The sequence below is a fragment of the Nanorana parkeri genome, unplaced genomic scaffold (genome assembly GCF_000935625.1).
Source record: "Nanorana parkeri isolate BGI_ZX_2015 unplaced genomic scaffold, ASM93562v1 scaffold162, whole genome shotgun sequence".
NCBI lineage: Eukaryota > Metazoa > Chordata > Amphibia > Anura > Dicroglossidae > Nanorana > Nanorana parkeri.
In genome coordinates, this window is record NW_017306430.1 from 385,829 (window position 1) to 398,448 (window position 12,620).

The window sequence follows — 12,620 nt, forward strand, 5'->3', positions numbered from 1 at the left end:
TTCTTACAGGGAACAACAGTGGCAAAGTTAGTATTCAACTCATGGATGAATTTTGTGTTGCAGCTGCATGTTTGAAGCTGCTTTTTTGGCTTTGGCTTAGATAATTAAAAGGGAACGTTGTGTAAGAATTTTATTGGATGAGCCATGTTTAGAGCAGTCTCATAGGTCTGATACATCAATACAGAAAATTTAATTTTCTTTAAGATTAAGGTGACGCAAAACTAAGGAGTTAAACCTTAAAAATATATCCAAGTACCTTAACTATTAATAAAAATGTTGCTTATTCGTGCATCTCTGATTGGCCAGCTTCTCGACCAATCAAGAAGTCGGGCAACGCGTCATTACATAGTGCCCGGCTTCCTGACTGGCCATAAAGCCAACTCCATGCTTTCTCGTCACCTGGTGACGGAGTATGGAGAACGCTTCCCTGCTAATCGGGAAGCCAGGTGGCGAGTCTTTGCACACCGCCCAGCTTCCCAGCTAATCAGGAAGCCAGGTGGAGAGCTATTACACACCGCCTGGTTTCCTTAATGGGTCCATCGGTATCGGCAAGCACCGAAAAAAACAGATCAGTACTCGATACCGAAAAACCGGTATCGGTGCATCCCTACTAAATGACCATGGTGTAGAGCAGGGGTAGACATCTTCGGCAATTCAGCGGTTGTGGAACTGCAAGACACTAACAGCCACAGGCATGACTCTCGCATGATATTTGTAGTTTCACCACAACTGGAGTTCTGAGGTTGCCTAAACCTGGTGTAAAGTATAACACTGGTGTATAGCGGAGAGTGAATAGTGATTATCCACTCTTCAGTATAAATAGGCTTGTTAGTGTCACCTGCTTCAAGAAACAAAATAATATAAGTGGAATATATGTTCTTAAAATATTAAGAAAGCTGACGCTGTTCTAATTTAAAAAGAAAATGGTGTACAAGTTAGTGTACATAGGCATTTTGTCACGGATTTGTTGTTCGCATACAAATCCATGGAAATGTAAAAGCAGCTTGAACCCTCCTAGAAGGAGGTGAAAGAACTTTGAATGATCTGAAAGATAAGGTGAATGAACTTGCTTATTTACACAAGACTTGTATCACCCTAAAGGACTTTCTTTCAGTATGTTGAAATGGCACCACCTGCTGGTTAGAGATCATGAGGATTAATGGTGTTCGGCTAGAAATAGTTTTACTGTATTTAAAATGAAATTATTTTAATTGTTTACCTTTTAAAATGTGTAATGTTTACCTTTTTTAAAGTGACAATTATCTCGAGTTAAAACTTTAAAAATGCATTCAAGTATCCTCCTAACTATTAACAAATGTATCTTATTTGTGTATCAGCTGTAGATCATCAAATCATCTCTGAATTGATGCTGACGCTGTTCTTCCTTCTGGAGGGTGACTACTTTTGTTCCCCATGGTTACTGTGTGTGTTGTAATGTAGCCAAGCTCACTCCGTGAGGATCACAATCTCTGTACAAATTAACCACCTCCTGTCCATTGGCCGTACCTAAACGGCCAGATGGGAGCCTTGTAGATGTGAGTGGGCGTTTTAAGACATCCCTCCCCACTGGGGAAAACTACATCAAATGCAAACAGCCGGCAAGTGTAAAAAAATAAAAATCTAAGAAGCATAAAAAAAAACGAGTCACATATTTTTTTAAAAATGTTAAAGTCCCCGGGCCCCACATACGCAATTATGATTGCGCCCATTGTGCCGCACATGTTACATATCACCACGAACGTCGGAGTGAGAGTAATAATCTTAGGGCAATCAATCACTGATAACACTAAACCGATGAGTGGTAAAAGCTTTTAAAGCATCACCTAGGGACAATTTTGTGTGTGGTAATTTTTGCGGGCGCATGCAATTTTAACCACTTCCAGCCCCACACGTTACATATAGTCGCGTGTGTCGGAGTTAGAGCAATAATTCTAGGCCCATCAATCACTGGTAACACTAAACTGATGAGCGGTAAAAGCATTTTAAAGCATGGCCTATGGGAAATTTTGGTTATTGTATTTTGCGATTTCACTGACGCACGCATTTTTTAAGGCTTGACATGTTTGGTATCCATTTACCTGGCGTGACCCCATCTTTTGTATTTTACCAAAAATTGGGTATTCTATTTGGTTTCTGTGCACTATATTTAATTTTAGTGTATTTTATCCAAAAAATACATTGATAAACATTTGCACAAATACTGTGCGACATAAAAAATTGCAACTAATATTTTTTTATTCTACAGGGCCTCTGCTTTCAGAAAATATATCATTGTTTGGGGGTCTGAAGCTTTGTTTCTAGCCAAAAAAAATCACATTTTATGTGTGTGCAAACGTAAGAATTTGCTCCGGACAGCAAGTGGTTAAAGCTTGACATGTTTGTTGTCTATTTACCCGACGAGAGCCCATCCTTTTTTTTCCAAAATTTGGGGTGATAATAAATGTTTCATAAGATTTTATAGGGAACATTTTTTTTTTTTTCTCAACATTGTGATAACTTTTTTTCGTTCTATAGTACAAAATAAAACCCCCAGTGGTGATTAAATACTAGAGGAGCACCGAAATGGAATTTTTAAAACCGAAATGAAAAAAAGTCAGGCCGAAACCGATACCGAAAATGTTTTTTTTTTTTCATATGCGCCGATGTATCGGCCGAAACACGGCTCTTTCGGCATTATGCCAAAAGTGTCATTTTCGGCCAATATATCGGTGCATTCCTATTAAATACCACAAAAAGAAAGCTCTGTCTCCAAAAAATGGTATAACATTCCTTTCAGTACAGCGTTGCATGACGGAATAAATGTCAAGTACTGCAGCGCTGAATACTGAAAAATGGCCTGGACAAGAAGGGGGTTTAAGTGGTTAATAAACTAAACGTGAGATTGTAGTCCATCACAAGAGTGAGCTCGGAGCGGTGGCTACTTCACAACACACACGGACCATGGGGAACAGCCTTTTACAGGTCATTAGTTTAGAGTTGACCTGTGCTAATTGGTGAAGAGAAACTTAATTCCCATTTCACCACCACCATTTCTTACCTTATTTGCTGGGTTATCCACAAAAAACACTTGTTTGGTAATCCAGCAGTGTTTTGTGGGGATCTGGCACTTGGGTTCTTTGAGACGAAGGGGGTAAGGTTGAGATAACCGGAAAGGGGGGGCGGGTAGTGAGGTCCCTCCTGTTTACTAAAGTTAAATATTCTGTTTACTTAGCAAGTGTATTAACAATTTTGCGATTGAATTGTCACCACATTCATTAAGAGGAAAAATCATCTTGCAAAGAATACCCAATTGCAAGGGGGAAAAAAAATATATATATATACAGTAAACTCCCCATTAATACGGCATTTAAGCAACCAGAACTCAAGCAACCAGAAAAAGAAAATCGAGGATGTAATATGTCCTCAATTTTTTTGCCAGTTGCTTGATATACATGTGCACACAAATTGTGTTAAGCAATATTGGCAACTAGATTTATTTTGTTGCTTACGAAATTCTCTGTTTACATCTTGCTGCGGCTGACCGGTAGATTCCTCAGCTGGCGGGTGAATGTAAACAATGGGGAGTGGTTGTGTGCAATAGCCAGCCTGCTATTAGCTATGGCAATTTGAAATGGCCAATAGCAGAATCGAGCCAGCAGATGAATGGTGCAAGGGGCTGTTGCTTGGGAGTGAATAGTAACTACAGTTATCTGGTATCTACCAATCCCCATGGGTATCGGATAACTGGGAGTTTAGAGTTTGTGTGTGTGTGTTCATATATGTAATTTACATGATTTGATTATTGAAATAAGTGGAACTTCACCACCTTTGCAAACTGCATATTTCCTTCCGTTGAACAACCTATTTGCCTTTAGTAAATCAACCCCATAGACTTGCAATAAGAGAAAAAGCAGTAAACCATATTGATTGTGCAGCACTATAGGCAGGGCTACTAGCAGCCTGAGCATGTGTTGGGTGTGAATAATTGTAGCTGCATTTCTTTATTCTAAAAATTGGATTTTTATTTATGCTGATCGTTGATGGCTCAGATGACGGGTAGAGAATGCTAAATACTGAATGATGTTTGTTGCCTCTGTAGTGAATATCTCCCAAGGCTGCAGCTGGCTGAATATGGGTGAAAATGTATATCCGGCCTGTTATCTATTTACTTCAATAAATGTGTTTCACTAACTGCTTGTAATCTTAGTAGTTGATGCCGAGGCTAAAGACCTAAATTGCTGGAAAGTGAATCTTTTTGGGAGACGTTCCTAAATATCTGTCTTTCTGTAGATATGTTTCCACAATTTGGGTGCAGAAGCTGTGTCTTTTTCTCATGTCTTTTTTTCCTTTTTCCTTTTCTTTACCTGTGTCTTTCCTGTCTAAAGGAAGCCTCCACCTAAACGGTATGAACCAGGCTATGCCTCCTGAATGCGTGCATATTAATATTTCCTTTTTATGTCATAATATTATAGAACAAGAAAGGCATGCATTGTAATAAGGGCCTGTTCACACCAAGCGCGTTCCAGGAGCAGAGCAGTTACAGACCGAATCAAAACTGCGTCCAATGTATTCCAATGGTATTTTGGGCTCTAGTTCACAGAGCATGTAAAAAAACTACAGCAAGCCCTATTTTACCTGCTCTGGAACGCATGCAAACGCCCTGGAACGCACTGAAAGCCCATTCTAAACAAAAAAAAAACCAAACCAACTAACCAAAAACGGCCCTGAACGCATCAAAGACGTGGCAAAAACGCAGTATAACACACTGCACTGCGTGTGCAGAAACTCATGCAGATCTGGTCTGCATTTGGTGTGAACAAATCCTAAGAAGCCTACAGTCTCTATTATAATAACGCTAACCATGTCAAGTATTTTTCAAAGTTTGTACGATAACTAAAGCGTATTGATATAAAGTTATATAGCTTAGTTGGATCTCCGTTGTACTTTGCAACATAACGGCTATGAAAGTATCTGCATTAAATGTTTCATACTTTACATGTAATGAAATAAATTGAAGATCAGTTTATTAACCTTATTTTAACAATATACGTGATTGGATTATAGGAAACTAAATTGGTTTTCAGTTAGTGGAATTGATTTACTAACCGTGAACACTGTCCACTTTGCAAGGGGATTTTCACTTTGCAGGGGAAGTTTTCCTTAGCTTCATGAATGTGGTGATTTTTCACATTGCAAAGTCAGCAGAGCTTCACCTCATTCGTTAACTAAGGAAAAATCCCCTGCAAGGGGAACAATGTCTTTGCTTTTGTTTAATCCACCCCAATGTCACAACAGAAACTTGAAGAAACTTTACATTTTGGCTTTGATCCTCCAGCCTGCTGTGTCTTAGAGTACACGTGCCATCTAGTGGCCACAATGTGCATAATTAGTTTATTGGTTATGTGTTTCAGTGCCTTTCAGAAACATCTAAATTACAGTTCTGGCTTAGAGGAGCAGTTGGAAATATAACGTATAACTTTACATTAGGAGAGTTGTCAGGGAAATGTCTAATAGTATAAACGCAGTGCACACAATTGAAACTGCTGTAATCCTTTCCATTTGAGTAAATATTGATATAAGTAACGTAGATAATGTCTGACAGTAAATTGTTTTCCAGGTGGTTACTTTTGAAGATTTTCTTTTTAGTCTAAATTTGTCCATAAGTTCTATAATACAAACCCCCTGCATCACTAGGTTACTTCAGCACAAATGAATCCCCATACATTTCAAAAACCTAAGGCATGTCGCTTTAATATTTTGACTGCTGTTGTGAGCCTGTTGCATTATGTAACGAAGTCAGATCAGGTTTAGAAAATATTGCATTTCTTTATGGTATCATTGTAGTTCTGGTATTAATTTGCTATAGTTCTGCTATGCTCTAGTTTTCTTATGATCATTACTGGTAGATTACTGTAGCACTTTTGAGCATGTAATGTTTTCCCAGCTCCTGTTTCTCTGTTTAATGATTTTAGAGTATACAAAGTCATGTGTGTGTTTTTGTTCATACCCAGTTTAAAATGGGTTATATTGATGTGACCTGCATTTACAGAATCACATTCACATCTTAAAATAAGAGTTGGTGAGGAGACAAATCTTGTAGATTAACTATGAAAATCCTTTGTCCTAAGGCTTCTGTTGGTATTTTTTTTTCTCTAGTCCTCCTCGGAAACACATTGTGGACACAAACACAGATTTTTACCATACTCCAATTTATAGCGATGCCAGCAAAAAGCGTCTCATAGACCAAACTGAAGACTGGCATCCACGCACCGGTACTTCTCAGTCACGTTCTTTCCGAATTCTTGCTCAGATGACTGGCACTGAAAACCGTAAGTAATGGCAGCAGTTTAACTATTAGTAGGGTCCTCAATTTATGTCTCATATTTTGTGTAGAGACCAGAAAACTAGAAACTCCATCCAGTATTCTTGTGCCATCTTTTCCCATAAAGGCTGCTCCGTGTTTTAACTGGGATCTGAGGGAACAAGCATTAGTGCATTGTGCAGGTGCGCATTAATGATACGCTTAAAGGAAGCACCACACACCATTTGATGTCGCGCTAAAAAAAAAAAAAAGGACTTTCTTCTGCTCCAACAGCTAGCGTGATGCTGTCCCCACCTCAGACAGCCCACCTCTAATGCATTTCACTCACATGGGCATAGTGGTAGAGACCATATTTATTCTGACTCCGATTGTTGTGCTAGTGACTTATCCCTTGCTGAGACCTCTATTCCTGGCCTGTTTAAGCAGATTCAATCACTGAGGACAATCATTGTCAGATAGCTGAACTCACCAATACCTTTTCATCCACAAGGGTTGCTTTGTACATCAGACAACAGGATAACAGCGGATAAATGGTTTCAGTATTGTGCGGTCAAAAGATGATGCTTTCGTAGCCAATATTTATGGTTTACCAGCAAAATGAGTTTTACCATTTTGCTGGTAGACATACGGTGGCCATGTTCCTGAAGAACCAGCCAAAATTTAGTGGTATGCTGGTATGTGGGTGCTACTGTTGGCACTCTTTCGGCCAGCATCCCTCAACCAGCTGATTGAAGGAGGCTATGGAAAAATCTTCGTACCAACAGAGATGGCAGCCAATGAGCTGCCGGCTCTGTTAGGGTATTCTGACCGTGTCCAGTGGCCGCTGTCAAAATACAAAAGCAACAGCGGGGATTCCTAGATCAACACACTTGTCACATTGATGGAGGAATCTGCTTTTATTTTTTTTTCTTTCAGCACGCAGGTTGAACAAAAAAAAAAAAGCAGTGTATGGCCAGCTGTAGATCCTGACTTTATTACATCCCATAAAAGTTTGACTGCTGTGTTGCTAGTCATTGTATAAATAGCTCTGTAATGTTGTATTCTATGGACTGAAAATTTCTTATTGTGCCTCAAGAATATTCCATGCACCACCAAGAGCCACTTCCTTGATGGTGAATATTTTAAGAAACAAACATTTTAATTGTGCAGTGTTGAGAGAGCCACTAGGGTAGGGTGTTGGCAATAATAAGACACGCCTTTCGAGCAAGTTTATTTTTTATAATGTCTTGTACTTTAACCCCTTTATGACTTATGTACACGGTACCCCTCCATCGTGAAGTGCCCAAATGACTACTTGTGTACGCTGTACGTGAGCAGCTATTTAGGGTTTTGAAATGTAACCCCTGAGAATCAGCAGTTACTATTCATTAATGAATGCTTCAGTATTGAGGCATCCATTAATTAAATAGTTAAGCTTTTTGTAAAAGCTTCTTTGTTTCATCAGTGAAAGAAAGAAGCTGTTACAAATACCGCATAGCTTTCAGCGATCCGGTATTTGACAGCTGAAATAGCAGATAAGGAGAACCTGCTCACTGCTCTGCTATTTAAGTTTTGACAGCTCTGTAGAGATTGGGACCTTGCCCGATGTTTACATGCTGTTTTGTTACAATAAATTCTTCAGCCAGAAATATGTTACAATATATTTATTTGCTGAAATGTATCAGACTTCTGATGGTCTGAGATCGATCAGAAGCCTTTAGTGAGATCTGATCCTGTCATGCTGTCAGGATCAGTCATTAAGGTTATTATTGGCTGTTCCTAAGTTTGGAGCAGCCTAATAATAACCAAAAATTTAAAAAAACAATTAAATTATCAAGCAGTTATCGTGAAAAGAAATAGTGTAAAAAAAATTAACAAATTAAATATATATTTTTTTAACTATAATTATTAAAAATTAACCTTTTACAATGAAAAACTACAGATTTGTTTTTCACCCTAAGGGGTTAATTTTTTTTAATGTAACCCCTTCATGACGGCGTTCAAAGTATGTCGCTGTCCCCAAGTACAACAGGTAGTTCCAAATAAAGGACAAATAAATGAATTTATTTTAATGCATTTATTTTTAGCTGTACCATTTTAAAATAAAAAATAAAGACTGGGGCAAAAGTGTTTTTTTTACCTCTTTATTTTTAAGATGTTCATCCTAAGTGAGGCGTTAGGCACACGTGTGATATATTGTTTTTTAGAGGAGAGAGAGGGCAATATATTTATATGTGTGGGTGCACTTCGTAAGAAAGTATACTACTGCCGTGGAAGAATCACACAACAAAAATGTAAAAAGTGCTTCAGTCAATAACGAACAGAAACTCAAAAAAAAAAGCTCAGACGTGAAGGATTTAATGTCATAATTTTTTAATGTCATACTTACAACTGGACTCCAGGCAAACAACTGAATACACCTGAAATGTATGGTAAATGGTATTTGTTTTAACTGCCAAAAGAATTTGTATATCTTTCCATGCATTTCTGAGATTTACGCATTTCTGAGATTTACACATTTCTGCCACAAAACACGGCCCTGTACGGCATGGCGGGAGACCAGATTAATTTTCTGCTACAGCTGAGTAACACTTACAGGTCTTGTCCCGTTCCAAGGCCTGTGACTGGACAGTAAAAGGAGAAGCAGCATCCTTATGACCTCATCTCCCTGTCACTCTTTTCTCTCCTTCTATGAGCATGCTCCTTACTAGAGCACTGCAGCATTATGCTAGACAGACAGGGAATTGTGCTGAAAGACTAAAACCAAATGAACTTTAGGTACTTATACTGCTTGTATAAAAAAAATGTTTAAAGGAGAACTATGAGATGAGTGATTTCCACTCACCTCATAGTTCTAGCTGACCTGTGACAATGAGACGGTCACAGGTCAGCTCAGTAGATCGGGAGGTGAGCGAACACATACCGGGTTCGCTCACCTCTCGATCCTGCCACGGCTCTCTGCCGTGACACGGGGAGGGGCTGGATTCCCCCCCCCGCTCCGATCCGCCAGCGCTGCCTGGCAGAACGGACGGGGGAGGGGGCGGGTACAGCTGGCTCTGCCTCTAGATAGGCAGAGCCAGCTGTCACTCACGCAGCTGGCCGGATCGCTAGTTTGTGTCCTCCCGTTACCCTAAGGAGAACTATGGGGAAAAACACTGACCTCATAGTTCTCCTTTTAATACAGAGCTTCATTCATTTCTGTATTTTATATCTGCCTGGACTTCAGTTTTAAATCCATCCTCTATACTATATGTGCATATCAAAAGCATGTATAGACATAGAGTTGCCATTGCATGCTTCTTATTTTGTGCTTCCACATATGTAGATGACACGATTAGGCTCTCTTCTGCTCCAGAAGTAGAATTTCTATTGTTTCTGTCCGCTGAATGTATAGCATATAATACAGCTATATGAGGTCATATAACTAAAATGTTTGCATTGTTTTCTATCTAAAGTGACAAAACTCAGGAGTTAAACCTTAAAAATGTATTCAAGTATCCTCCTTAACAAAAAAGTAGCTGTGTGGTACTACTCCAAGCTCACTCCCGTGATGGACTATCATCTCCATAAAAATTTTTAAACTAAACGTGAGACTGTAGTCTATCACTGGAGTGAGCTTGGAGCAGTACCACACAGGGACCATGGAGAACAAAAGTCGCCACCCTCCAGAAGGAAGGACAGTTACGCATGTTGAAAAAAGACAAAAAAAAAGTCAATCGAGTTCAACTTGTAGAGAAAAAAAAAAAAAAACCTAAAACGGAATGCTATGCCCAGTTACCCACAGTTGATCCAGAGGAAGGCAAAAAAACCTATAAAGCATGGTTCAATTAACTCCAACAGGGAGAAAAATTCCTTCCTGATCCCATACGGCAATTGGATATTCCCTGGATCAACAATCTCTGATGTTTATTTTACTTCTAAAAAGTTGATATCTAGTAATCCGTGTCAGCACCAATTCAGAGATGATTTGAGGATCTACAGTTGGGTGATAGACAAATCGGATACATTTATGTTAAGGTATTTGAATGCATTTTTAAGATTTATCTCCTGAGTTTAGTGTCACTTTAGTATTGTATTGATTACAGGTCTTTGTATCCCTGTCTAGGTTTTTAACTTGGCTGCTATCTCCATCTTTTTCTATTGCAGTGACGGAACCAGAGCCTGACAATGTGAAAAAGTAAGTGTTTGCTTTTAAATAAATGTTGTTCTTTTTATTGCAATGAAGATTGAAAAATACTTTTAAAATGCTTCTTCTTCTCGTGAGCCCCGTATGGAATTGTTGTGTGGAATGTTTAAGTAAGCAGAATATTCTTTTTCCCTGCGTTTTCTAACCTGTCTAACATGATTCTAGCATATTTTTTACTTGAACTAACAGGAACTGTAGCGAAGTCAAACATTTTAGGAATTTAACAAGGCAATGGTCACTGATGATGTTTTATGTCTTAACCTTGTGTTTGCCATCTTTGTTGTCATATGCATTTACGTTGTCTTTGTGATAATAACTTTGCTTTAGGGTACATTTTTCTCATATGTCGGCCTCCTTGCGGAGTATGTTTTCAGTGGCTTCAGAAACCGGTGTGTGGCGTGTGATTATAAAGGCAAAATTCTTTGCATGTCGTTGTGCAAATAGCTCTGCAGTTGTGGGGGTTTTATTTCTTGTCAGATTTCTTTTCCTTATTGTTTCTTTTTTCTTTCTATCCTTTCTGTCTTTGTAGGGAAAAGATTCCTGTGCAAATAATTAGTCCAAAATATACCACATTGCGTGATTGGCACCATGGTGTCTCAGCCCGTACTCTAAATGTGCAGTGATTCTCTTCTCTAAATTATTTGTTTCCTATAAGTCCTTTGCTGCTTAGATTGACAGTGCTGTATTACAAGTCAGGTGTATGTCACTGTTCATTTGTGCATCATTTTCATGTTCTGATAAAACAAAAAACACACTTTTAGTATAAAAAAAAGCTCAAATATTCAGCAGCATAATGAAAATTGCTTCATACAGTTAGGGACAGTTATTGTGAACTAGAATATTGAGGGTAAGATTGGTTATGTACATGGAAAGTGCAATAGACTGGCTATATAAGTTGTAAGGTAAAGTGACACTCTTGGGCTTTCATTTTTGTTTTGGGTGGCATGTCAGAAAAATAGCTGTCACCTCTCCTAGTTTATTCTCCATTGGAAATGATTAACCAAGTGGGGAGCTAGGAGGGTTCTCCCACAACTAAGCCTCTAATGTACAGTTAGGGGAAGATCTCCCTGTTTGAATTGGACAGCAGCAAGTACTATAGGAGAAAATATCTCAACCCACTTTCTAGAAAGTTGTTGTTGTTGTTTGTTTGTTTTTAAATGCATGGGCATACCTGGCACTAAGCTGGACAAATCAAACTGAACATATGATGGAAAAATGAGTAATTCCCCATTCACACCTATTTGTTTTGTCACTATAGATGAGGAATCCCATTCATTTCTATGGTCTCTCTTCATACCTGAGCGTTTTGTTGTAAGCAGAAAAATGGCTGTCACTGGAAAAAGTACATGAGCTACTTTTTGTCAGATTATAGTGCGTTTAGTCTTATAGACTTGGCAATAAAAACGTGCCAATAAACACACAAAAACACTGTCGCCTAGGTGTAAATGGAGTCTTGTTGCATTTAGTAGGAATGACATATCAATTCAATTAGTTAATTCAGAGATACAGGCAGTTTAACTGATATGTAGATCTCAACATTTTTCTCTGATGGCTGCCCCTGAACTGCCGGCAAGCAGCTGAATATATATGAGACCTGGTTTACCTGCCAAAGGATTTGTGTTTTTGTTCATTCAGTTCTGAAATCCTACATAGCCCTGCCGCAGTACAACCTATTAATAGTTAAGGGAAATCCAATCCCAAGAGCATAAAGGTAATCCTTTTCACAGCTTACTGGTCCTTCGATGTGGTGGCTGCATTTTTTTCAGGCTAGGAGTATTTCCAGCAAGTACAAAAAATAACTGTTGCTCTTGCTAGTAATACAGTGCCCCTGGCACCTCCTGTGAGCTGAACTTGAAGACTAAATCATGGTAATATTTCTTCTGTAAACTACTTAGCTTTGCACTTATTTCATAATGAATATGGACAAAGCCAGACATGTTTGAAGTCCAGCCTGAGTGGCCATGGCTCCCTTTTCAGATACAGTAGATGAGTAAGCGTAGCCACAAAAGGACATGCAGTGTGTGTTTATATGCAGTGTCAACAGGTTAAAATTAAGGTGAAAAAAGATTGAAAGAAGTAAACGAATGCAGCTTTACATCTAGGAACTAGTATGCTGCAATATATAACATATATTTTAAATAAGCCTTAAGGAAT

At 38.7% G+C, this 12,620-nt stretch overlaps 1 protein-coding gene across 2 annotated transcripts in view; it reads left to right on the forward strand.

Moving 5' to 3' along the window:
- PDLIM5 (PDZ and LIM domain 5) overlaps positions 1 to 12,620 on the forward strand; it is a 149,905-nt gene that overhangs the window by 85,861 nt on the left and 51,424 nt on the right. The window contains exons 6-8 of one of the 2 annotated variants that reach the window (XM_018554498.1): positions 4,365 to 4,382; positions 6,136 to 6,308; positions 10,427 to 10,457. In XM_018554498.1, the coding sequence (XP_018410000.1) occupies positions 4,365 to 4,382; positions 6,136 to 6,308; positions 10,427 to 10,457 (222 nt within the window). The remainder of the gene's footprint in view (positions 1 to 4,364; positions 4,383 to 6,135; positions 6,309 to 10,426; positions 10,458 to 12,620) is intronic. The other variant, XM_018554499.1, reaches the window with a different exon arrangement.